Source organism: Artemia sp. Qi Xiang Cuo, chromosome 4, assembly GCF_049724085.1.
Source record: "Artemia sp. Qi Xiang Cuo chromosome 4, ASM4972408v1, whole genome shotgun sequence".
Taxonomy (NCBI): Eukaryota; Metazoa; Arthropoda; class Branchiopoda; order Anostraca; family Artemiidae; genus Artemia; species Artemia sp. Qi Xiang Cuo.
This window is the reverse complement of record NC_142797.1, coordinates 23,552,536-23,579,255: the sequence shown is the minus strand read 5'-3', so window position 1 is coordinate 23,579,255 and position 26,720 is coordinate 23,552,536. Positions and strand designations below refer to the sequence as shown.

The 26,720-nt window shown below is 37.1% G+C and overlaps 1 protein-coding gene across 1 annotated transcript in view; it reads left to right on the top strand.

The window, feature by feature from the left end:
• The window catches only part of LOC148952907 (uncharacterized), a 121,248-nt gene that overhangs the window by 2,047 nt on the left and 92,481 nt on the right, over positions 1 to 26,720 (top strand). The window contains exons 2-5 of the mRNA XM_089087820.1: positions 4,908 to 5,135; positions 13,292 to 13,834; positions 16,100 to 16,289; positions 19,608 to 19,938. Of these exons, the coding sequence (XP_088943946.1) occupies positions 4,908 to 5,135; positions 13,292 to 13,834; positions 16,100 to 16,289; positions 19,608 to 19,938 (1,292 nt within the window). The remainder of the gene's footprint in view (positions 1 to 4,907; positions 5,136 to 13,291; positions 13,835 to 16,099; positions 16,290 to 19,607; positions 19,939 to 26,720) is intronic.

The window sequence follows — 26,720 nt, the reverse complement described above, 5'->3', positions numbered from 1 at the left end:
TTTGCCGCTTAAAAAGTGAACTAGAACTTTCAATTTCCAATCAAATGAGCCCGCTCTGAAGTTTATCTGAGCATTTCTTCCATAAAAACCATATATGCCCCAAGGGCATAACTTATAATTCTTGCCCTGAAGACTTTGGGGGGAGTGTCCTGCTCAAAAATATAATTTCCAGAACTTCAACTACGTTGAACTAAATGGCTATTTCAAAATTTTGGTTAGATGTGTTTGGGGAAATGGTGGGCGTGGAAGGGGTGTTAGTTGCCTTCCAATCACCTTCGACTATTAAAAAGGGCACTAGCCATTTAGATTTGCAATTGAATGAGCCCAATCGAAAGTTTTTACGACAACGCTTTCTATAAAAACCGTATATGCTCCCAGGGTATAACTTACAACCCTTGTCCGGAGGGCTTTGGGAGGGGGGTTGTCATCCCAAAATACCTAATTTCCAGAATTTTCAACTACGTTGAACAAAATGACTATCTCAAAATTTTGGCTATCTCAGAATGTGTCTGGGGAATAGGTGGGCGAGAGAGGGGGGTTAGTTGCCCTCCAATCACTTTCGACCGTAAAAAAGGGTACTAACCCTTTTGAATTTCCAATCGAATGAGTCCTTTTTAAAGTTTCTTCGACAAAGCTTTCTATAAAAACCTTATATGCCCCCAGGGCATAACTTATAACCCCTGCCCTGATAGCTGTGGGGAGAGTTTCCTCCTCAAAAACATAATTTCTATCTGGAAATCAACTACGTTGAAAAAAATGGCTATCTCAAATTTTGATTGGATGTGTTTGGGGAAATGGTGGGTAAGGAGGGGGTGTTAATTGCCTTCCAATCACTTTTAACACTTCAAAAGGGCACCAGAACTCTCGATTTCCAACCGAATGAGCCCCCTTTGAAATCTACACGACGACCCCTTCCATATGAAGTGCCTGCCTCTGGGAAAAAATAAATAAACAATAAAACATTGGAGCCATATGGCCTTTACCATAGGCAACGCTATAGCGTTACCTCTGATAAAAGGTGAACGAGAACTTTCAATTTCCAATCAAATGAACCCTCTCTGAAGTTTATACGAGCATCCCTTCCATAAAAACCATATATGCCCCCAGAGAATTACTTACAACGCCCGCCTCCTGGCCCTTTGGGGCTGTGTCGGCACAGTAGTTTTTCTTATCTGACCTTTGAAATATTTTTAATGATATGGCTGTTTGAAAATTTTATCGGATAGGCCCGGGGAAAAAGCGTTTGGGGGGGGGGGGGCTAGTTGCCCTCGGAAATCTTTTGACTTTAAAAGTTAACTAGAACTTCCAATTTCCAATCAAATGAGCCCTCTCTGAAGTTTATACGAGCATCCCTTTCATAAGAACCATATACGCCCCCAGGATAACACTTACAACGCCTGCCTCAAGGCCCTGGGGGGTTGTGTTGACACCGGAGTTTTGTTATCTAATTTTTAAATTAAAAAAAAAACTGACTATCTCAAAATATGTAGCGGATGGGTTTGGGGAAAAAGTGCGTGGGGGGGGGGGCTAGTTGCCCTGAAATCTCTTGACTTTTAAAAAGTGAACTAGAACTTTTAATTGCCAATCAAATGAGCCTTCTATGAAGTTTATACGAGCATCCCTGTCATAAGAATCATACATGCCTTTAGGGCATAACTTAGAAAGCCTCCCCCTAGGCCCTTGGGGGTTGTATTGGCACCGGAGTTTTTCTCATCCGACCTTTGAACTTTTTTTTTTTTTTTTTAACAAAATGACTATATAAAAATTTTCATCAGATGAGTTTGGAAAATGAAGGCGTGGGGGGGGGGGAGTTTTCCTCGGATCTTTTTTTACTATTAAAAAGTGAACTTGAACTTTCAATTTTGAATCAAATGAGCCCTCTGAAGTTTATACGAACATCCCTTCATAAGAACCAAATACGCCCCAGGGCATAACTTACAACGCCTGGCCCCGGGCCCTGGGGGTTGTGCCGACACTTGAGTTTTGTTATCTGAATTGTGAACAATTTTTAACTTAATGGCTCTCTCAAAATTTTTATCGGATGCATTCAGGAAAACAGTGGTGTGGCGGGGGGGGGGGGCTCTCCAATCTCTTTTGACTCTCAAAAACTGAACTAGAACTTTCAATTTCCAATCAAATGAGCCTTCTCTGAAGTTTTTAACGAGCATCCCTTCCATAAGAACTATATACTCCCCCAGGGCATAACTTACAACGCCTGCCCTAGGGCCCGTAGGGGCTCTGTTGACCCCGGAGTTTTCGTTATATGTCTTTGAACTATTTTTTAAAAAATGGCTATCTCAAAGTTTTTATTAGGTGGGTTTGAGAAAAAAGGGAGTGGAGGGAGGGGGGCTAGTTGCCCTCCAATCTCTCTTGACTCTTAAAAAGTAAACCAGAACTTTCAATTCCCAATCAAATGAGCCCTCTTTGAAGTTTATACGAGCATCCCTTCCATAAGAACCATATATGCCCCCAGGGCCTAACTTACAACGCCTGCCACCGGGTCCTGGGGGGTTTTGTCGACACCGGAGTATTTGTTACATGTTTTTTAACTATTTTTAACGAAATAGCAATCTCAAAATCTTTATCGGATGTATTTGGGAAAAAAGGGCGTGGGGGGGGGGGCTGGTTACCCTTCGATATATTTTGATGCTTAAAAAGTGAACTAGAACCTTGAATTTTCAATCAAATGACCCCTCTCTGAAGTTTATACGAGCATTCCTTCCATTAGAACCATATGTGCCCCCAGGGCATAACTTATAACCCTTGCCCTGAATACTGTGGGGAGAGTGTCCTGCTCAAAGACAAAATTTCCAGAACTTTCAACAACGTTGAACAAAATGACTATCACACAGTTTTGATTGGATGTGCTTGGGGAAATGTTTGGCGTGGAAGGGGTGTTAGTTGCCTTCCAATCACTTTGGACTATTAAAAAGGACACTAGCCATTGAAATTTCCAACCGAATTAGCCCTTTTTGAAGTTTCCACGACAACGCTTACTATAAAAACGTAATAGGCCCCCAGGGCATAACTTACAACCCGTGTCCTGAGGGCTGTGGCGAGGGGGGGGGGGTTGTTATCCTCAAAGATTTAATTTCCAGAATTTTCCACTGCGTTGAACAAAATGGCTATCTCAAAATTTTGATTGAATGTGTTTTGGGAAAAGGTTGGCACGAGAGGGTGGTTAGTTGCCCTCCAATGACTTTCGACTATTAAAAAGGGCACTACCCTTCGAATTTCCAATCGAATGAGCACTTTTTGAAGTTTCTACGACAAAGCTTTCTATAAAAATCTTATATGCCCCCAGGGCATAACTTACAAACCTTGCCATGAGGGCTGTGGGGGGAGTGTCATCCTCAAAAACATATTTTCTATCTAGAAATCAACTACGTAGAACAAAATGGCTATCTCAAAATTTTGATTGGATGTGTTTGGGGAAATGGTGGGCGTGGAAGGGGTGTTATTTGCCTTCCAAATACTTTTGAGCCTTAAAAAGGGCACTGGAAGTCTCGATTTCCAATCGAATGAGCCCTCTTTGAAGTTTGTACGACGACCCCTTCCATAAAAAGTTCCTCTGGAAAAAAAATAATAAATAATTAAACGTTGGAGCCGTATGGCCTTTCTATAGGCAACGCTACAGTGTTGTCTCCGATTACACGACTCTCAAACACTGCCCAGCTTTTGCTGGCTCTTGATTTTTAAACGATGATATTTTTGGTCCAGCATCTAGTATATTTCGAATCTTCGAATCTTAAATCAGTGAACTCCTGAACTCGGAAAAATTTAATCAGCTAAAATAACCAGACTTTTGGAAATATGTGTTTTCCTTCCTCTCCATTTTCCTAAAGAGTTTTCCATTGACACCTCTGGTAGCTGGGCTTGACCTTTATTCGTGGTTATAGTTGCAACACTGTTTCTGTTGCGATTCTCAATTTTTCACCTTTCCCGGTTTCCCTTCTCTGCTCCTTCTCCATAGTCACCACCATGATCACCATCAAGTTTATCTTAATTTGATTTTTCCCAATGAAATACTCCAGCAACATCAGTGTGTCTTTTATCTCCACCGGTGATATTCAAATACCAGTATGATCTAAGTGGTACCTGAACAGCTGGGGGGAATTTGGGAGGTAAAATATAGTTGATGATATTGCTGGCAGTATATTGAGGTAAAACATAGTTAGTAACATAGCTCCCAGTATAAAAGAATGAAATCAATGTTTCTATGTTATATGAATGCTATATTAAAAAGACACACATTTCCCACGCTTTGTTAATTGCTACTGGATATATTAAAATATTTTCCTTAAATAACCATATTCTAAAAAAAAGTGTGGTCCTTGTTTTTGAAGGTTTCTTCGCGAAACTGTACGGTTTTCAAATCAGCATTTTCTCGAGAAAAGAACAAAAAGGAACATTAACAAGCTATTGATTTGAAAACAAAATACAAAAACTGTTCCTTTTTTCAAAAGAGGCCCTTTTGAACCTCCAATTGTTCGAGTATTGCTCAAAGAGGAAAAGTATAAATACCAGGAAAGTGTTCCTTTGGCAGCAGTGCATAGGGAATAGGCATAGGGAACAAATTTTCATAACAAATTGTTACACTAAGATTGTGTGTATTCCCAAGGTTTGCCCTCTTATGTGAATGCAAAGTAGTGTGCCCCAAGTGTGGTGAAAAGGTGCCACAGTTAGATTAGTTGGAAATTCAAGCATGTCCCTTTAGAGTTGAATTGTCAATTATATTAAATGTGACTTCAGGTTCGACTTGGCTTAATGAACTTTTGTGAATGTACCATCTGTCTCAAACATATTACATTGATGGACCTTTTATTTTGGCTAATATTTTCACCAGTGTTTATATACGAATTTTTTCCAACCCTAATTATTTTTTTAAGTTCCTTTTCGGTTTATAGCCCAAATTGGAATAATCCCCTGCAAGGTGTGTGGGGATAAGTCAAGTGGAGTGCATTATGGAGTCATGACCTGTGAAGGTTGTAAAATATTTTTTAGAAGATCACAAAGCAGCTTTGTAAACTATGAATGCTCCCGACAAAAGAATTGTGCAGTCGACAGAGTCAACCGAAAGCGATGTCAATATTGTCGACTGGAAAAATGTTTGGCATTGGGAATGTCCACAGCTGGTAAGTTTGTCCTTTTTCAAGGGACTTTTATTCTAATCAATTCACTGAACAGTAATTGCGAAAAATAGTAGAATGTTTTCTCAAAACAAGTTTTATTTCGTAGTCTTTTCCCTTGCACGACAATAGATAACTCACTTTCCCTGGTTGAAATGATAACTAAAATGACTTCTGTTGCTTTAAATAGCTTTTGAAACTCCGCATTTGGTTTTGAGGAAGATTAAATCAGAGGCAATGCTATAGCGTTGAATATAGTAAAAGCCATACGCCGCCAATGTTTTATTTTTATTTTTTTATTTTTTTCAGAGACACTTCATATGGAAGGAGTCGTATAAACTGCAGAGGGGGCTCATTCGAGTTCTAGTGCCCTTTTTAAGAGTCAAAAGTGATCGGAGGGCAACCCGCCCCCTCCCCCCACGCCTTTCCCCCCAAATACATCCGATAAAAATTTGAAAATAGCCATTTTGTTAATGCTCGTATAAACTTCAAAAGGGATGTTCGTATAAACTTTAGAGAGGGCTCATTTGATTGGAAACTGAAAGTCCTAGCTTACTGTTTAAGAGTCAAAAGAGATCAGAGGGCAACTAGCCCCCCCCCCCCACGCCGTTTTTCCCCAAATACATCCGAAAAAAATTTTGAGATAGCCATTTTATTAAAAACAGTTCAAAGATCATGTAACGAAAACTCTGGGGTCGACACAACCCCGTAGGGCCCAGGGGAAAGCGTTGTATGTTATGCCCTGGTTTATATATGGTTTTTATACAAGAGATGCTCGTATAAACTTCAGATAGGGCTCATTTGATTGTAAATTGAAAGTTCACTTTTTAATAGTCAAAAGAGATCGTAGGGCTACTAGCCCCTCCCCCCTTTCACGCCCTTTTTGCCCCTTTCACGCCCTTTTTCCACCAAATACATCCGATAAAAATCTTAAGATAGCTATTTTGTTAAAAACAGTTCCAAGATCTTATAACGAAAACTGAAGGGTCGACACAGCCCCTAGGGCCTGGGGGCAGGTGTTTTAAGTTATGCTGTGGGGTATATATTGTTCCTATTGAATTGATGCTCCTATAAACTTCAAAGAGGGCTCATTTGATTGGAAACTGAAATTTCTAGTTCACTTTTTAAGAGTCAAAAGAAATCGGAGGACAACTAGAAACCCTCCCCCCTCCATGCATTATTTCCCCAATCCCATCCGATAAAAATTTTGAGATAGCCATTTTGTTATAAATAATTCAAAAATCAGATAATAAAAACTCCAGGGATTGATATACCCCCCCCCAGAGCCCTGGGGAAAGGGTTTTAAGTTATGCCCCTGGGGTGTATAAGGTTTTTATATAGCTCATTTATGTGGCTCATTTAATTGGAAATTGAAACTAGTTACCTTTTTTTAGTCAAAAGGGATCGGAGGGCGTCTACACCCCCCTCTTCCCCCCACACACACACCCTTTTTCCTCCAGTGGCATCTGATCAAAATTTTGGGATTGCCAGTTTGTTCGATATAGACCAACGATCAGATAACAAAACATCGGGGCCAACACCCCCCCCCCCCTCGAGCCCGGGGAAAGGGTTGTAACTTACGCCCTGGGGGCATATAAAGCTCTTATGGTATAAATGATCCTAAAAACCTCGGAGGGGACTCAAATGATTTGAAATTAAAATTTTTAATTCCCTTTTTAAGAGTCAAAAGTAATCCAATGACATCTAGCCCCCCCCCCCCCCCCGCCAACCTTCTTTTCCCCAAATGCATGCGATCAAATTTTTTATGTAGCTATTTTGTTCAAAATAGACCAAAGATCATATAACAAAGACTCCAGGGATAACACAGCTCAACAAAACCTGGGGGCAAGTGTGGTTAGTTATGCCCCTGGGTTATATAAGGTTTTTATGGAAGGGATACTCTTATAAACTTCAAAGGGGGCTCATTCGATTGTAAATCAGAATTTCTAGAGTGTTTTTTAAGAGTCAAAAGGAATTGGAGGGCAACTAGTCTCCCCCCCCCAATTCCCCTTTTTCCACAATTGCATCTGATCAAACTTTTGAGATAACCATTTTGTTCAAAATAGTTTATAGATCAAATAACAAACACTCAGGAGTAGACAACCTCACTGAGAGCCCGGGGAAGTGTTTTAAGTAATGCCCCAGGGGCAGATAAGGTTTTATGTAAGGGGTTGTCGTATAAAAATCAGAGTTGGCTTATTTGATTTGAAATTGAATTTTTCTATAGTATAAACTTCAGAGGGGCTCATTTGATTGTAAATCAGAATGTCTAGAGTGTTTTTTAAGAGTCAAAAGGAATCGGAGGGCAACTAGTCTCCCCCCCCCCCCAATTCCCCTTTTTCCACAATTGCATCTGATCAAAATTTTGAGATAACCATTTTGTTCAAAATAGTTTATAGATCAAATAACAAACACTCAGGAGTATACAACCTCACTGAGAGCCCGGGGGAAGTGTTTTAAGTTATGCCCCGGGGGCAGATAAGTTTTTATGAAAGGGGCTGTCGTATAAACATCAGAATTGGCTTATTTGATTGGAAATTGAAATTTCTATTTACCTTTTTTAAGAGTCACCAAAAGTGATCAGCGGGCATTCCCCCTCCTCCCCCCTCTTTTCCCCAAATGAATCCGATCAAAATTTTGAAAGTCATTTTGTTTAAAATAGTCCAACGATCAGATGATAAAACTTCGGGATCAACATTGCCACCCCCCGCCACCCAGTACCTGGGGGAAGGGTTGAAACTTACGAACCGGGGGCATATAAGGTTTCTACAGGAAAGGTGGTCGTATAATTTTTGGAGGGAACTTAAATGATTAGAAATTGAAAGTTCTAGTTCCCTTTTTAAGAGTCAAAAGTGATTCGATGGCAACCAGTCCCCCCTCCCCCAACCCCAAGGCTATAAGGTTCCAATTGTTTTTCCCAGAGCCTCTTCATATGGATGGGGTGGTCGTATAAACTTTGGGGAGGGCTCATTCGATTGGAAATCGGAAGTTATAGTGCCCTTTTTAGGAGTCAAAAGTGATTGGAGGACAAATAGCCCCAACGCCCTTTTTCCCAAATGCATGCGATAAAAATTTTAATATTAGTTTAAGGATTAGATAACAAAATACCCGGGGTGGACAGAACCCCCCAGGGCCTGTGGGTAGGCATTTTAAGTTATGCCCTGGGGGCATATACTGTTTTTATAGAAGGGCTCCTCGTATAAATTTCAGAATAGGGTTCATTTGTTTGGAAATTGAAATTTCTTATTCACTTTTTAAGAGTCAAAAGAAATTGGAGGTCAACTAGCCCCCCCCCCCCTGCCACACCCTCTTTTCCCCAAATCCACCAAATTAAAATTTTGAGATAGCCATGTTATTGACAATAGTTCAAACATCAGATAACAAAAAGCTCCAGGGTCGACACAACGCCCCAGAGCCCAGTGGCAAGTTTTTTAAGTTGTGCCCTTGGGGCATATAATATTTTTATGTAAGGGGTGGTCGTATAAAGTTCAGAGGTAGCTCATTTTGATTCGAAATTGAAAGTTCCAGTTACCTTTTTAAGAGTCGAAAGTGATTTTAGGACATCTACTCCCTCCAACCCCCCCCTCCCCCTACACCCTCTTTTCCTTAAGTGCATGTGATGGATTTGAAATTTCTTTTAAATAGTCAACCGATCAAATAACAAAAGCTTCGGGGTCAACAAACCCCCCAGAGCGCGGAGGAACTAAGGGTTGTAACTCGTGCCCCGGGGGTATATAAGGTTTTCGGGAGATTTGGTCGTTTAAACTTTGGAGGGGACTCAAATGATTAGATATTCAAAGTTCTAGCTCCCTTTTTAAGAGTCAAAAGTGATCCGATGGCAACTAGCCTTGCCCCTCCCCCAAACCCTATTTTCCCCAAATGTGTCCGATCGCATTTTTATATTGCTATTTTGTTTAAAACTGACGAAAAATCATATAACAAAAACTCTAGGGATAAAACAGCCCACCTCAGAACCCAGGGGCAAGTGTTGTAAGTTATGCACCCGGGGCATATAAGGTTTTATGGGAGAGGTGGTCGTATAAACTTTGGAGGGGACTCAAATGATTAGATATTCAAAGTTCTAGCTCCCTTTCCAGGAGTCAAAGGGATCGGATGGCAACTAGCCCCCCCCCCCCCCCCCCCGCCAACTCTATTTCCCCAAATGCGTCCGATCAAATTCTTTTGTATAGCCATTTTGTTCAAAATTGACCAAAAATCATATAACAAAAACTCCAGGGATAACACAGCCCAACCCAGAACCCAGGGGCAAATGTTGTAAGTTATGCCCCGGGACATATAAGGTTTTATGGAAGGGATGGTAGTATAAAATCCAGAGGGAGCTCATTCGATTACAAATCTGAATTTCTAGTGCCCTTTTTAAGAGTCAAAAGTGATCGGAGGGCAACTAGCCCCTCCCACATGGCCCTTTCCCCCCCAAACTTATCCAATCAAAATTTTGAGATGGCCATTTTGTTCAAAATAGTTTAAAGATAAAATAACAAAAACTCGAGGTTTGACACAACCCCCAAAGCTATTAGGCAAGTGTTGTAAGTTATGCACCGGGGGCATATAAGGTTTTTATGGAAGGGGTGGTCGTATAAACTTCAGAGGTGGTTCATTTGATCAATCAAAATTTTAAGATAGTCATATTTTTTAAATAGTCCATCAACCAGATAACAAAAACTTCGGGATCAACATACCCCCCCCCCCAGAGCCTGGGGTAAGGGTTAAAAATTATGCACGGAGGAATATAAGGCTTTTATGGAAGAGCTAAACTACGGAGGGGACTCAAATGACTAGAAACTTAAAGTTCTAGTTCCCTTTAGAAGCCCAAAGTAATATGATGACTCTGGGGGTTAAGTGTTTTAAATTTTGCACCGGGGGAATATAAGGTTCTTATGGAAGGAATGATCGTATAACTTCGTCTGGGACTCATTTTATCGGAAATTAAAAGTTGTAGTTCCCTTTTTAAGAGTCAAAAGGGACCGGAGCCCTCCTGCCTTTTTACCCCAAATCCATCCGATCGAATTTTTGAGACAGACATTTTGTTAAATTAGGTCAAAAGATCGGATAACAAAACCTCCAGGGTCAACACAACCCCCCAGAGCCCTTGGGCAAGTATTGGCTTTATGTCCGGGAGGCATATGAGGTTCTTATGTGAGAGTTTTGAAAATAGTTCAAAGATTAGATAAATCGAACCCCCACCCCACTCAAAAAAGTTATGGACGATATTTTATTCAAAAATTTAAGCGAACTGACCCCTGACTTTCGCTGCATGGCCCGACCCCCTCCCTTCCCCCCAAAAACAAAAAAAAACTTGTAAACGATATTTTATTCCAAAAATTATGGCAGCTCACTCCTGCCCCTTAATGGCCCGAGTCCCCCCCCCAAAAGAAAAAATTAAACAAACAACTTATTAGCAATATTTTATTCCAAAACTTATGGGAGATAAGCCCTGGTCCTCCATAGCCCAATGCCCCTCCCCCCCAAAAAGTATCAATGATAAATGAAGGAAACTGACCCCTGGCCCTCCCTCCATGGCCAGACCCCCTCCTACAAAAAACAACTTATTAAGGTTATTTCATTCAAAATATCATGGGAGCTTACCCCTGGCCCTCTTGCCATGCCCCCCCCCCCCAACCAAAAAAACTTATTAATGATATTCTATTCCAAAAATCATAGGGATTCAATTTAATTTTATTAGCTCTTTCCAAAACTGTTCAAGACACCTATAGTCTTCACTACAAACAAGAGCATGGCTACTGCCCATTTCCCTAACGGTAAAAGCATAAGGCTTACTGCGTATTTCGCTCTTTACTAAAACCAATTATATGACAAATTTCTTCTTTTGTGCTTATTACAACATTGAAAATAAAATGAAAATGGCAGTGAAACCAGACCAAGATTTACCAATAGGCCCACTAGGCCCTGGCCTTCACTATTCCCGAAATTTTGAGGATTTCTACGAAAAGCTTGCAAAAACAGAGCGGTGAAAACGCTTGGGCCTAGAAGCATCAAAGCTTTAAATCCGGCCCTGGGCAAAACAAAATCTTGAGCTGGTGAGGTTTCAGCCATTAATATTATTATATATAAAATATTCGGTTGAATTTTATTATTTCTTGCCAAAACTGTTAATTTATTTTGAAATAGGTAATTTTGAAGAATTTGAAACTTTGACAATCAAAAACGAACATAAATTAATTTGAAAAAAAACTTTACGAAAAAGAAGTTTTCTAAAGAAAAGTAAAGGCCATATTAAACTTAAGATCAGAAAAAATAGAAACCTACAATTACTGAAACTCAAAACGACCAGAAATTACAATTAAAGAATAATGAAACCCAAAATGAACAGAAATTAAATAAACAATCATAGCAAAAAGAAATAGAATAGGTAGTAACATCAATGAATTAATTATCCTAAAACGAGTAAAGCTTAAGTTAAATATGTAAATCAAGATTAAAACGAACAAAATATTTTGCTATTGAAGCATAAATGAAACCCGAAACGAACAGTTATTGAATATACAATCATAGCAAACAATCATACAATAGGTATTAATATAAATAAGTAAATAAGTCTTAAAACGACTGAAAATTAAAATAAATATGAATATCAAGCTCGAAACGAACAAAAATCACTGCAAACAAGAGTTTGGGTATCGCCTCCTTCTCTCACTGTAAAAGTCTAAAACCTACTGCATCATTGGCACTGTACTGAAAACGAATTATATTACAAGTTGTTTCTTTTGTACTAATTACAACATTGAAAATAAACATAAAAATTACAGAAAAATTAAATTTTGAACTGATGAGCTTTCAACAATTAATATCATTATATCTCAAATATTCAGTTTGGTTTTACGAAATAAGTTTTAGACTTTTGTAGTGAGAGAAGGAGGCAAAATCTAAGCTCTTGTTTGTAGAGATTTGTATTCGTTTCAATCTTGATTTGCATATTCAATTTAAGTTTCATTCGTTTTAAAATTTATTTACTCATTTATATTAGTACCTATTGTATGTTTATTTGCATTGATTGTTTATTTAATTTCTGTTGGTTTTGGGTTTCATTTATACTTCAATAGCAAAATGTTATTGTTCGTTTCAAGCTTGATTTGCATATTCAACTTAAGCTTTACTCGTTTTAAGATTTATTTATTCGCTTATATTACTACCTATTGCATGTATTTTTTTTTGCTATGATTGTTTATTTAATTTCTGTTTGATTTGGGTTAAATTTATTCTTTAATAGTAATTTCTGGTCGTTTTGGGTTTGAGTAATTGTAGGTTTCTATTTTTTTTTATCTTAAGTTTAATATTGCCTTTACATTTTATTTATAAAACTTATTTTTAGGAAAGTTTTTTTTTAATAATAGTATTAAAATGCCTAACATGAGCACACAACAGCAAAGTGTTCAGACAATAGCTATAATAACAGTTGCGTATAGTCTTTTGTGAGAGTCTGAGAAATCCCCTCTCAGCAAAAACTAAACAAAATTTTGAAGTTGTCTTGTCCCTCCCCCTTCCCCTCCAACCCCCTATCTGAGTCAGGTGCGCATGGTATGTAAATTACAAGTAGTAGTAGGCTATATTATATTGTAGTACAAGTTTTAAGTACAAGTCTGTTAGTCGCTACCAATATTTGGTTCCGGTGAAATTGGTTTTGGAAAGAGTCGTTCGTCAGAGCAGGCTTTTTTACCATGTTTTCTTTATTTAATTATACTTTGGATATGGAATGAAAGTTACTTGTATATTTTTTGGTGTATTTGAATCAGTTGACCAGGGATTTTTAATTCAGAAACTTTTTAATTGTTGCATTCGTTTTTTTTTTTTTTTTTCAGGACCTCCTGTAAAATTTACGACTTATGAGCTCAATTTTTGAGGGTGTCTCCTCATAATTATCAGGAAAGATTTTCTGGTCCCCCTCCTCCTAACAAACTGCACCCTTTCGTTTTGGCAAGAATTGATATGGCTATTTGACCGGGGGGGGGGGATGTAATGCACAAGCTAGAAGGTTCTAAAGTCTAATATAGATAGTTTACTGGACCTTTTCATAACAGTGTTTTATAATCTACCTTTCTCACCTGGAATTTGACTGCTTGGTATATCAATATTCACTGTCAGTTAATAAGTCATCTACCTTACATTTTTCTCTGATCTTTTAGGCTCTTTCCGTAACGGTAGTTCTCAGAAGAAACGTAGTGGACTTGTTGAGAATATTTCAAGTAATGGAGAAACCATTTGGTTGACCAGTGTGTTCAACAAATCGAAACTACGTGAACAAATCTATCTAAAAACAACTGTTGAGATAGAAAAGCTAACAAAACGCACTATTGAAGAAAACTGTTGTGGTAAATGGCGGTGTAGTGCTTGTGGAAAGATTGAAAATTCTTTTTATTTCTTACAGTTGCATAAGTCGACAAACTGTGAGACAGGGCTGTCATTCATCTGTGAAATTTGTCGTAAAGAAATAAATAACTATTTAGATTATGCAATTCATTATGTAAAACATGAAGCTGATAAGAAAAAGAAGTGCCCCATTTGTTTATGTCCGAATGTTAACGATATAAAGGAACATTTAATTGTGATGAAGCATCTTTCAGAGGATATTACTGGATTTAAATCTTCTGAAAATGAATTTAAGAGAAGCAATCAAAAGGCAAAATCGGAAGTTTTTTTCAATTCCACCGTTGATGGATACTGTCAAGGTATTTATTTGTTACTGTTGTAATGTTCTCTGTGATTCCATGAAAGCCCAAATTTTTTAATAGCTTACACTGCTTTAATATGCTAATATATTCACTGAGAATTGGCACAGAATATCTTGAAAGTATAATTGAGCCTCGCTATGTTAATGAAATCTTTATTACTAACGTATGTGATTTTGATTTTCAAAGTTAAAATATAAGCATGTTGGCAATGTAGAATTTGTAGGAGACTGTGGAATTGACTCCTATTAGGTTTTTTTCGTATAAAATTTCAACTATTCATCATAAGTACTGCTGACCCCTGTTATTTACTGTTTTTTCACTTGGTTGGGCTTAATGGACTTGCATTTCTGAGTTTCAGTGTAAATTTTTTAATCATGTAACAAAGAATTAGAATAATATTTCAAAAGATCTTGTATAAGTTTTTACCTGTTCTTGAAGTGACTCCTCTGCTTAATTCAACCTTTCATTAAAAAAGATAGTTGCATTTGAGTTTTATCTGACTATTGGGTTATGCAAAAAAAAATTCTGATGGCGCTTATTTTCATTTTCTTAGTTAAGAAAGATCTCTTTCCTCTGTCCATCAATGAAATCAGGGTGATAACTGTTGTTTAGTAAATTTTCGTTTGCTGAATTATTTTTCTGATGCATCTTGATTACACTTTGACTGTGTATATATGTAGGATGTCATCTCAAAACGGGGCGGTTGTTTAGAAAAAGGCCACAACATTGGAAAATTGTGTGGTTTCAACATATAAGATACATTAATGAAACTACTCGAATTCTCAATGTTCTGTGGACTACTGTCCAGGAAATCCCTTTCCCCCAATTACATTTTGGATTAAATTGTAATTGCCAAATTTTAAATCATATTAATAAACAAGCTGTGTAAGACAGCGAGGAATTATTACTGGTATCTATTTGTTTAATGTAAAAGAAAGTTATAGGCTATTATACTGAGGTAGAACTTTGGAATCCTCCATTTTCTTTGTTTTGATGTTTGGTATTTTACTTGCATGTAAATGTTAATTATGGGATTTGATTATATGAAGTAAATGCAGCCCTTGAGAGCCAACCCTTTATTTTTTCGGAAATTACTTGTGTATTAATTTCACTTCAAATTCTTTTTGTGTAGCTTTTAGACTATTTTAATGGTTTTCGGCAAATAGCCATTGAGTTTCTTTGGTAAATGTTCACTTTTTATTTCTTTTCATTTGAGGTGCAATCTTTGGAAACTTCTCGCAGAATTATTAATTAGGTTCAAGTAGAAACTACGTTGTTAAGATAAGCTATGCCAAACCAAAAAGTATTTTAAGCAACCGGGCATGGGTAAAACCTCACTGGGGTAAAAGCAAAGGTGTGTGGATACATTGTGGAAGACACTTGGCCACACGTCAAACCCCCTAACGTTGAGGATTGCTTGGTGTCCTTGAACTGTGCGTTTTTGCGTTTTGCTCTGAATTTGGTCCAAATGAAATTGATCTGAATGAATTGATGCTCTGAAGTTGATTTGATCTAAAATGAAGTAAGCTTTTTCTTTCATCTTTTTGACTTGGAGTCTGATATTGGGGGATTGATAGAGTAGAGTGTTGCATAGGCGAGGAGGTCCAAAGTTATGCAACAAAACTTTCCTGAACGAAAGTAAGGTTTTTGAAAGAAGAATTTTGTGTTTGATACCTTGGTCCAGTACAGTGGCACACTTACACTATGGAAAGTATATTGTCGTATCACTACTGGCTATAGTTGTGGAACCCTACTGCGTGAAAATCAGTGAGGACAGAGCTTGTAGAACCCGTTGTCTATCTTAACCGTGATACCATACTCTAGTACCATAAGTAGTGACACTGGTGGCTGTATGCCACGTACAGTTGTGGCACAAGAATACAAATTATTGGAATGATTTATAAAAGTACAGTAAGAAAAATCTAGCATAACTAAATCTAAAGATTTGAAATTGTGTTTTTAAATAGAAAATAATCGATATTAATTTTTAAAATCGTAAAAAAATAAAATTTTTCGCTCAAAAGTAATTTTTCTTCTATAATTTATCGTTTTCCATAATTTGAATTTTATGCATTTTTAAAATTACGAAAAATAAAAGCTTTTGCTCAAAGGATTGTTTTTTCTATAATTTATCATTTTTCATAAGTTTCAGCATCTTAATAGTTAACTTGTATCTTAATAATAGTGTTTTCAAAGAAATTTTATCTAATGTGGATGCTATGCATAAAAAAAAGCTATATATACTTTCTGTAATTCTTTTAGACTTCAAAGACAGGGATTCATTGTCAAATGAAGACTATCTTGGTTATGAAGTTGGAAATTTGATCTTGGAACATGGACCTTACTCTTCCATTACAGATCGCAAGCCGAGCTTCAAAATTGAACTTAATGTTCCAGTCCAACAGCCTGAGACTTCCTTTGAACAGCCAATTGTTTATGGTAAGGATATACGGTACCTTTTTATGTTTTTTTGTTTTCTAACTGTGTCCGATATTCTGTGAAATTCAATATCCTTAACAGGTCTCACAAATTTCAATTTTATAGTCATTAATGACACGTAGCTTAATTTTATTTGAGAGTCAGAGGTCATAAGAATTTTAGCTCTCTTCGTAAAAGCAAGAGATGATCAAATGTTATTCTCTAATGTTTTATAATGCATAGAGTATGTTTCTAAAAGATTATGACATTAAGTGCTATGAGAGAGTTAAACCGGGTTTGTTCTTCGAAAATGATTGGTTCCATTGCAACTTAACCATCATGTAACTGAACCCCTCGCAACTTAACCCTCGTGCATCTGACCCCAGGTTTAACTGAACCCCCGTGTAACTGAACCTTCTTGCTGCTGAAATCCCTTTCAATTGCACCCTCATACTATTGAACTCCCATGCAGCTGACCCCACCTTTAACTGAAGTCCGTGCAACCGAACCCCCGTCCAACTGAACCCCCGTATAACTGATTTCTCGAGCAACTCAACCCTCGCTTGATTGAACCATCGTGCAACTGAACCCCCATGCATATTAACCCTTGTGCAACTCAATTACCGTCTAACTGAACTCTAATTTAACTGTATCCAGTAAAACTGAACCTTTGCGTAACTCAACCCCCATTTCGCTAAACTCTCGTACTGCTCATCCCCGTTTAACTGAATTCCAATATAACTCAACCCTCACTTAGCTCTTCTTTGATTGAACCCAGTAGACTGAACTCTAATTTAACTGTATCCAGTAAAACTGAACCCTCGCGCAACTCAACCCCCATGTAGCTTAACCCTCGTACTACTCAGCCCCGTTTAACTGAACCCCAATGCAACTCAGCCCTCACTCAATTTAATATCCTTGCAGCTTGAATCCATTCAGCTTAATCCCCATTCGACTAAACCTCCTTGTAATTCAACTCCTTGGCAACTCAGTCCCCATTTATTTCAACCCCAATTTCACTTCTTTGCAGTTTCACCATCTTTTAACTCGATCTTTATTAAACTCAACTCCCTTTTAATCTAAGCCTAAACCCAAACAAGAGTTTATCCTTCTGGCATACAAGTTTCAAAATTAGCGAAACTTTTCATGTAAAGGACCTGAAAACACTAGAAGGTCATGGTTGCAACCTTAGAACAGAGAAAACCAAGGCCCTAGCCAAAATCTTGAAAACAAGTTAAAAAAATTGCCATTAACGCTGATTCAGAAATATAGCTATCCTCCAAATTCATCTTAATGGCAAGTGCATATTGTAGAAATAAATTTCTAGCAATTTTTGAAAAGAGAAAGGCTGATAAGTCTCCCTTTTTATGTTTTATTTCTCAAATGCGAACTTAGTATTATTTCTAGAGTCTAAAGGCTTGAAACCATAAAATATATACCATTAAGCCTCACTGGTCGAAAACCCTTTAACCCGTGTTTAAATTCCCCCTCTTGAACACTCCCTTTCCAAGTCACCTTTGCAAGTGAAAAAAAAAAGTTTTTAAAAAACTACCAAGTGAAAAAATTCATTCAAATACAAACCTGATTCGTTCATGAAATAGACTCTTTATTTTTATTTCAACACATTTTCCTTTAATTTTAACTCTCGGGAAAAAAATAAATCATAATAAATAAATAATAAAACATTGAAGCCTTATGGCCCTTTGATATAGGCAACGCTATAGGGTTGCCTCTGATACTAGCTTGGTAAGTGAAAGTGTCCACTTGATCGACTTTCTCTTTATCCAGCATCACCTCTTCACTTTTACTTATTCCTAGTTATAGCGACCTTATCTTCTTGACATTAATTTTAAACCTATTTTTGCAACTGGAACTTTCAAATCTTCCAAAAATTCAGCCATTTTACTAACATTTTCATCTAGAATGCTTAAATCATCAGCACAGTTTTGTCTAGAAAAGTTTTGTCTCCCTAATTGTTCGTGTGTTATACCGTTTTCTTCGCTGTGCTCTGTAGAACATGGTCCATAAAAATGACCCGTATAATTGGGAATAAAACACAACCCTGCTTAGCTCTTGATTCAATGTGAAAACAGCTACTAACGTCAATTCATACCTTAACTGCAGCAATTTCATTTTATGTTTACTTCAGCAATTTCAAATTCACGTTTACACACTTTTCATAATTTCGTCCTGACAGCATTATCTTAAATGTTTTATGGCTCCTAAATGCGAGCTTAGTATCATTTCTTGATTCTAAAGGCTTGAAACCATAAAATATATACCATTAAGTCTCAAAGATTGAAAACCCTTAAACCGGTGTTTAAATTCCCACTCATGAATACTCTCTTTCCAAGTCACATTTGCAAATGAATAAAAAAGAGTTTTGAAAAAAACTACCAAGTGCAAAAAATTCATTCAAATACAAAGCTGATTCGTTAATGATATAGACTATTTATTCTCATTTCAACACATTTTCATTTAACTTCAATCCTGGGGGGAAAAAAATCATTTTAAGTAAATAATAAAACATTGATGCCTTATGGCCCTTTGATATAGGCAACGTTATAGAGTTGCCTCTGACACTAGCTTGGTAAGTGAAAGTGTCCACTTAATCGACTTTCCCTTTATCCAGCATCACCTCTTCACCTTTACTTATTCCTAGTTATAGTGACCCTGTCTTCTTAACATTAATTTTAATAAAAATTTTGAGATAGACATTTGGTTAAAAATAGTTCAAAGTTCTAATAACAAAAAACTCTGGTATCGACATTTCGATATATTGGCGTACAGCAACAAAATTGATGTCTAAAATAGGGTAATAGATAACAGTGATTATGAAAACCACTTTTACTGGAACTTAAAGTTAAAACTTGTTTTTTGTTTTGTTTTTTTAGGTTAAGGTTGATTTTGAGGAGGCGAAAATCGTTTTATGTATAAACGCGTATAACAACAAAATTGATATCTAGAAAAGGTACTAGATCATGCCGATTATGAAAATTGCCTTTATTTTAACATAAAACAAAAAATAATGTTTTTTTAGGTTTAGGTTGATTTTGAGGAGGTAAAATTCGTGTTTCCATATAAAGGCGTACAACAACAAAATTGATGTCTAGTATATGGTACTAGATCATGATGATTATGAATATCACCTTTATTCGAATGTAAAATTAGAAATTTTATCTAGTTATTCCATTAGTTTCATAACCCTTTAGTGACTGACGGGACATCACAGTCCCAGTATGTCAAAATCCTTCGGGCAAAAAAATCCTTAATCGATCCCTACAGTGATAAAACCTGTTCACACTTCTCTTCACTGAGCTTTACGGCACTGAAGATGGTGCTGATTCAGCAGACAAGGAAAAATATTCAGTGCCTCCGATGAGCTTATGGAGTTCTTCACTGTTTATTTTGGTGCATTGGACGGTCATGCAGACATGCAAAGTATAGAGGAAAATCTGCCCCTGGAAGAAGTCTCCAAGAAATTTTCCTCTCTTAAACAGTCTCTTTCGGAAAGGTCGCGTACGGTCAAACTTTGGATACAATATATGGAAATAATAGACCTACTGAAGAAGTTTATCCAAACAGAGCGTACAGGGAACTCGAATCTTCATCTTCAGGCAGTTGAAGCTATGTTGTCGTATTTGGAAGCGTCCAACCACTTCCTGTATGCGAAGTCTGCCAGGGTATACCTGCAAAATATGAAACAGCTGGAAGCTACCTATCCCGACGTGTTTGACAATTTTCAGAACGGGGGATATGTTATCAGCAGATCCGAAAAATTTTGGTATATATATATATATATATATATATATATATATATATATATATATATATATATATATATATATATATATATATATATATATATATATATATATATATATATATATATATATATATATATATATATATATATATATATATATATATATATATATATATATATATATATATATATAAATATACGAGGCATGTTTTTTAAGTAAGTACCGTTTTGGAAATAAAAAAAGACGTGCAAAGATATCGCAATAATTTTATTTTTACATGAAAGCCTGTACCTTAATTTACTTTTCTACATAATTTCTGTGAATGTTGAGGCACTTGTCATAACGTGGCACCGGTTTTTGAATACCCTCCTCATAAAATTCTGCCGCCAGACTTGTTAACCACTGTATCACAACTGTTTTGACTTCGTTATCGTCTTGAAGACGCTGACCACCCAGGTGTTTCTTCAAGTGCAGGAGAATATTGAGGAAACCAGTCGCATATTGATGAAATTGTAAAGCGTCTGTTTTCTCTCACCTTTTCTTCCACTTTCTGCGCCAAATCTTCTTTAAAGAGACTCTTCATTAAAGACCGAAAGACGTCCACTCCATTCTTCATCATGCACATTTGTGCGGCCATCTTTAAATGCTCTCACCCATTTCCTTACCATTCCATCACTCATAATGTTTTGTCCTTAAACTTGACAGATCTCATGACGAATATCGATCGGTTTTACGCCTTTAGCACTAAGAAATCGAATAACAGCCCGTACTTCAGATTCGGCGGGACTCACGATTGTCGGAGGCATCTTAAACACTCAGTAAACAACGTATACAATGAAGAATCAGACTGTAATGGCGTCAGTGCGTAGACAAGAGATGTAGATAACCAGCGCGTGTGCACAAAACGCCAACCGTAGCGCTGCGGTGGCGGAATCGCAAAACGGTACTTACTTAAAAAAACATGCCTCGTATATATATATATATATATATATATATATATATATATATATATATATATATATATATATATATATACATATATATATAGTACCGCTGGCACCACTTATTGGAGGTTTATTGTGCGGGGTCACCACTTTTAAAGGCAAAAATGGCGCAAAGAGTTGCTATGCCACTTACTGGAGGGGGATGATCCCTCTTTGGCCCAAAATTAGTGGGATTTCCGCGATTACTCCAACGGTTCCTTTATACCAACGTGATCGGGTGGTATATGTCCACATTTAAAGTTAATGTTTAAAGATAAGATTGTCTAATTAACCCTTTAGTCTCGGCCTGAGCTGAAAAGTAAAATAGGTACATAGAAAAAATTCTTACTATATTCAAAGTCACACGTATAAAATGAATTGAACTGAAAAAAGGACAAATTCTCCCAGCCCGCTAACCGCAGCACGCGGTGGGGGTTACTAGGGGTGGTAAATGAATCTTTCCAGCCAATCCCAGGACTACTAATATACTGGCCAATCTCCCTAACTGCGCAATGTTTTCCTCGTTTTCTATAAAGCAATTGCTAAGATAAGAGGAAAAAACCGGTATTCAAAAAAAATAATAGGAACACTAATATTTTATACCTTATGACTTACCATCCAGCCTCTTACGAAAGACATAACTCTATGAGGGACATTTATCTAAAAAAACTAGTACCACGTGTTCCATCAACTCCCCTCTAAGATAGATGGCCAAAATCCCCGTTGGATTGGCTGGAAATTCAAACACAATATCAAATTAAAATAAACACTAAATTTCTTTTTTACTTTCTCTCCGACCAATGCCTGTGTTTCCTTTGCTTGGCTCTGGATCGGTCGTCCTGAAAACGTCTCTACTGTAGGACCACCATGGTCTAGATCGTTTAACATGCGCATTTGGTTTTTGAAAATCCAAGTCCCCAAGATTCGTAGGAATTCATTGTGCACAGCACAAATAAAAAAAAAACATTTTGCTCTCTCTCACGAATTTACATTTCAGAGGAGCAGAGAATCGATTTCTGGCACATGTGATGATGCCAGCCATCGTGAAAAATTATCTGCACTAGCCTCTTAATTTTTGTCTGTGGAAACAACCCAAATCTCGATAAAAAAAGTAAATTGTCCCTTGACATAGTTTCAAATAGTCTAAGGCTGAAAATACACAGGCCTGTGAGAAAGATAAGGGTTCAGGAAATGAAGTAAAAATCTGTGCGAACAATGGTTCGCTTTTTTTCTTGTTCCCTTCCCCTGGGATATTTAACTGAAGAATATAAGTTGATGCTAATTGAAAATGAAACTTGGATACATATCCCACTGAGTGCAATTTTCTGAAAATAATTGTTAGTTCCCATAAGGAATAACAACTCTAAGGGGAATTACCGGACAAAGGTTTTGGCGAATTATGAAGTGACTAGGAGAGAGTGTTCCACAAAGTCTCCAGATCAAAAAGGCAAAATCTCTGTAAAAGGATTACAACTTGCCCGCCAGCTACACATTGGGAAGAACGGCTATCTTTTGTAACTTCCCGCAGAAGATCTTCTCCAAGGGATTCCTCCCCCTCAAAAAGGATTGACATATCTTTTGAATTGATAATACTAATTTCAGATTCATTTCCAAATTTTTCCAAACCGATTCGACATTCAATATCTCCCAACTTTCCCCCAACCCGTTGTAGGTCATTCATCTCTCTTTTGTAACCATCTTCTTTTATTCCCCATGGGTCTTTGACCTCTTTTTCCCCCTTATTGTCTATGTTTTCAAGGCACAGCCCATCCGAAATTTTATTTTTTCCCCCTATTGTTTATATATCTCTTTATTCCAATCGGGGCATGCCGTCAGCGTTCCCGTTATCTGTCCCTGGTCTTGACTTTATTTCGAAGTCGTATTCTTGTAGGCACAGGGCCCACCGTGCTAATCGTCGGTTATCTGGCTTCATTATATTTAGCCATTTCAATGGATTGTGGTCTGTCACTATTGTAAATTTACGTCCATATACATAATAGTCCAGTTTTTTGACCGTATAAATTATCGCGAGGCATTCTTTTTCAATTATGCTATAATTTAATTCTGCTTTTGATAAATTTTTGGATATAAATGTGATTGGATGTTCCCCATCTTCAAAATTTTGGGATAAAACTGCCCCTAATCCGTAATCTGAACTGTCAGTTTGTAGCACAAATGGTAAGGAAAAATCTGGATTTCTCAGTATCCTTTCGCTACAAAGAGCATCTTTCAGTGTATTAAATGCATTTTGTTCAATTTGTGACCATTTAATGGGGTCTACGGCCCCCTTTTGTGTTAATTCCGTCAAAGGTGTAGCAATCGTTGCAAAATTTGGTATGAATTTTTGATAATATCCTGCAAACCCCAAAAACGACCGAACTTTTTTCTTTAAGGTCGAAACTGCTGCGTTTCTAATTTTTTCTATTTTTCCCCTTAATGGGGTTATTATACCGTTTCTTATCTTGTGTCCCAGGTATTCTGTTTGTTTCCCCACTAATTTACATTTTCTACATTCCATGTTAGTCCTACTCTCCTCGGCTTAGTTAATACTTGTTCCATATGGATTAGATGTTCATTGAACGAGTTCGAAAATACTATAATATCATCCAAGTAGGCTCTTGTAAGGAATTTAAAATATAATCTACTAGCCTTTGGAATGTTGCTGGTACCCCTTTTAGTCCGAATGGCATGTACCTAAATTGATACAACCCAAATTGAGTAATAAAGGCAATTTTGGCTGAATCATGTGGGTCCATTTTTACTTGCCAATATCCCCTTCTCAAGTCTAAAATTAATATAAATTTTGTGGAGCCATCTGACTCTAGAATTTCATCCATTCTTAGTAGTGGGTAAGCGTCTGATTCTAAAATACTATTCAGTTTTCTGTAGTCTTTGCAAAATCTAATGGAGCCATCTTTCTTCGGGACTAATACGACTGGTGCTGCAAATTCTGAATTTGATGGTTCTATCACCCCTAACTCAAGCATTCGGTCAATTTCTTTTTTCATTTCTTTTCTTTTCGCTTCCGGCATTCGGTATGGGTATTGTTTTATTGGTTTCTTGTCCTTTAATAGGATTTTATGTACTACATTTTCTGTTTTTCCGATTTGGTCTGTAAATACGTCTGCAAATTCTGTGAGTAACTTATTTAATTGGGGTTTCTGAGCCTGGCTCAGACATGTGTCTGCTGAAACCCTTTCAATGGCGTTTATGTGTGTTTTTGCCGGGTCTATTATACCCACAGGGGCACTCTCCTCGTCATGTTCTGAGGTCGAAGTCATAAGACAGCGCTTATGCTGATCCTTGAGGTTTTCGTTTTCATTTTCCTGGTTAAATTTCCTCATTAAATTCACATGGTCAACTTCTTCCTTTTTTCTTGCTCCATCTAATTCTATCATATAATTTGCATCATTAACGTTCTTTTTTTTACCTGAAACGGTTCCTTCCATCTCACTTTCAATTTATTATTTCAGTCCGGCAATAAAATGAGGACTTCCTCCCCTTCCTTGAATTCCCGAATTCGGACGGATTTATCGTACCGGGTTTTTGGTTTGTCAGTATATCTCCCCTTTGCTTGTTTTGCAATTTCATGGTATTTATGCACTTTTTCTCATAGTGATAGCAAGTGGGTTGTCACTGTTTCTTCATTTTTCTCCTCAGTCTCCCATGATTCCTTAAAAATGTCTAACACACCCCTTGGGTTTGTTCCATATAGTAATTCAAATGGCGAGAACCCTGAAGCTTGGTGTGGAGTTTCTCTGTATGCAAGAAGGACATAATGAAGCATTTTGTCCCATTGGTTTACATCATCTCTTACAAAACGTCTCAGCATGCTAATTACGGTTCCGTTAAATCTTATTGTCCCTCCATTAGTCTGAGAATGGAACGGAGAGGTTAATACCTCCTTAATATTGGTAATTTTGTATATTTTTCCAATGCTTGTTAATATAAATTTTGCTCATTATCTGTTAAAACTTTTTTTGGGATTCCTTGACTAGAGGCATTTTCCACTAATTCCTTTGTGATTTTTGGGGATTTTACTGTTCGTATTGAGATAGCTTCTGGGTATCTCGTAGCCAGATCATTAATAACTAAAATGAATCTGTTTCCCGCGCTAGACTTTGGAAGTGGACCAACAATGTCCATTAAAATTCTCTCAAATGGTTTGCCGAAAATGGGCATTTTTTTCATTGGAACTTTTTCATTTGGTTTTTTGTATGCAACTAATTGACAATCTTTGCATCTTTTACAAAAGTTGATAATATCTTTTTTTAAACCTTTCCACCAAAACGCTGAATGACTATCTCTTGTTTTTCGCGATCCCATGTGTTCCCCCGTTGGGCTCGCGTGAGCAAACTTATTACCGCTTTCCTTAATTCATGTGGTACCAAAAGTTGTAGTTGTTTAGCGTTTTCCCCAGTCTCCATTATTTTGTAAAGTAGATTTCCGTTATTGGAAAACTGTTTAGATGGTGGATTTTTTTGATTCGTTAGTGCTAGTTTTATTTTTCTGCATTCTTTATCGTTTGTTTGTAGTTCTGCGAATTTTTCAGAAGTTATTCCGAGTGTTTCAGTTAGTTCCTCTTTGTTCTTTTTTGGTTCTTTTTCTACGGTCGATAATTTCTCTTGTTTTTTGTTATATTCCTTTTTATCCGCCGTTCTTTTGCTTTTGGGTTTTCTTGGTTTTTTATTTTTTTTGAGGATCTCTGCGTTAAACTGAAGTGGTTTGTTTTGTGTCTGATCACATTGGTCATGAGTGGGGGCATATAATCACGTTAATTTTTTCCTTGACACCGTGTAAACATCTTGAAGATTTAGATATATGATTCTTAATATTATTAACTTATTTTGTCTATCACTCTGAAGTCTCCCCAACACGAAACGACAAACGGAAAATTAGTTACAACCCCAACTGTTAATTCTTTTCTAACCGTATTTCCCTAATTATTGGCTAATTCTATTATAACCTGAGCTGTCGGACATTTATTTTCTGCACCATATTAGCATAGCGATGCCACTTTATTTTTGTAATTTATGTCGGTTTTCTTTATCAAGTCTTCCTGTACATAGGTTTGGTCGCTGCAGGAATCAATAGCTATTTCTACCGATTTACCATTTAGTTCGCCACATGCTTTGTGTGATTCTGCAAATGCGCAAGTTTTCATATTCTCCGGGCTTTTAACCCATGCAGTCCTCTTATACGTTTGAGACTTTTTCCAATTATCTCGGGATCGATCATTTTTCGATTTGTACCATTGAAGAAATATTTGTAGTAATAGAAAAGATTTGCTCGTGGCGATAGAGATTTCTCCTATAGCGCCACTTATAGTACTGGAGATTGTGTCAACTAGGCTAGCATCGCTCTCAATTAATGAGAGAAAATTGAATATGTAGACATACAAATGTGGCTTCTTCTTTCTTGAACTATCTGGAGATCAGATTCCTTTGGGAGCATTTACCATGGAGACTGGCGAACTAATTACCTATTATCGGACTAGACTCAGACATAGAAGTGAAACAAACACATATAAAAAGACAATAGATTTATTGAACTTAAATGCTTAGTTGTACAGCAACGGGTCACTTCAATGACAACAATAATGGTGACCGAGATTATTTGCGGTGCTAATCGTTTTAAGTCTGAATTCATATTAAAATTAAAAAACACATTTACCCCACTCCCAAACGCAGTTCTTTCGTCCTGCGCTCTAGGGAC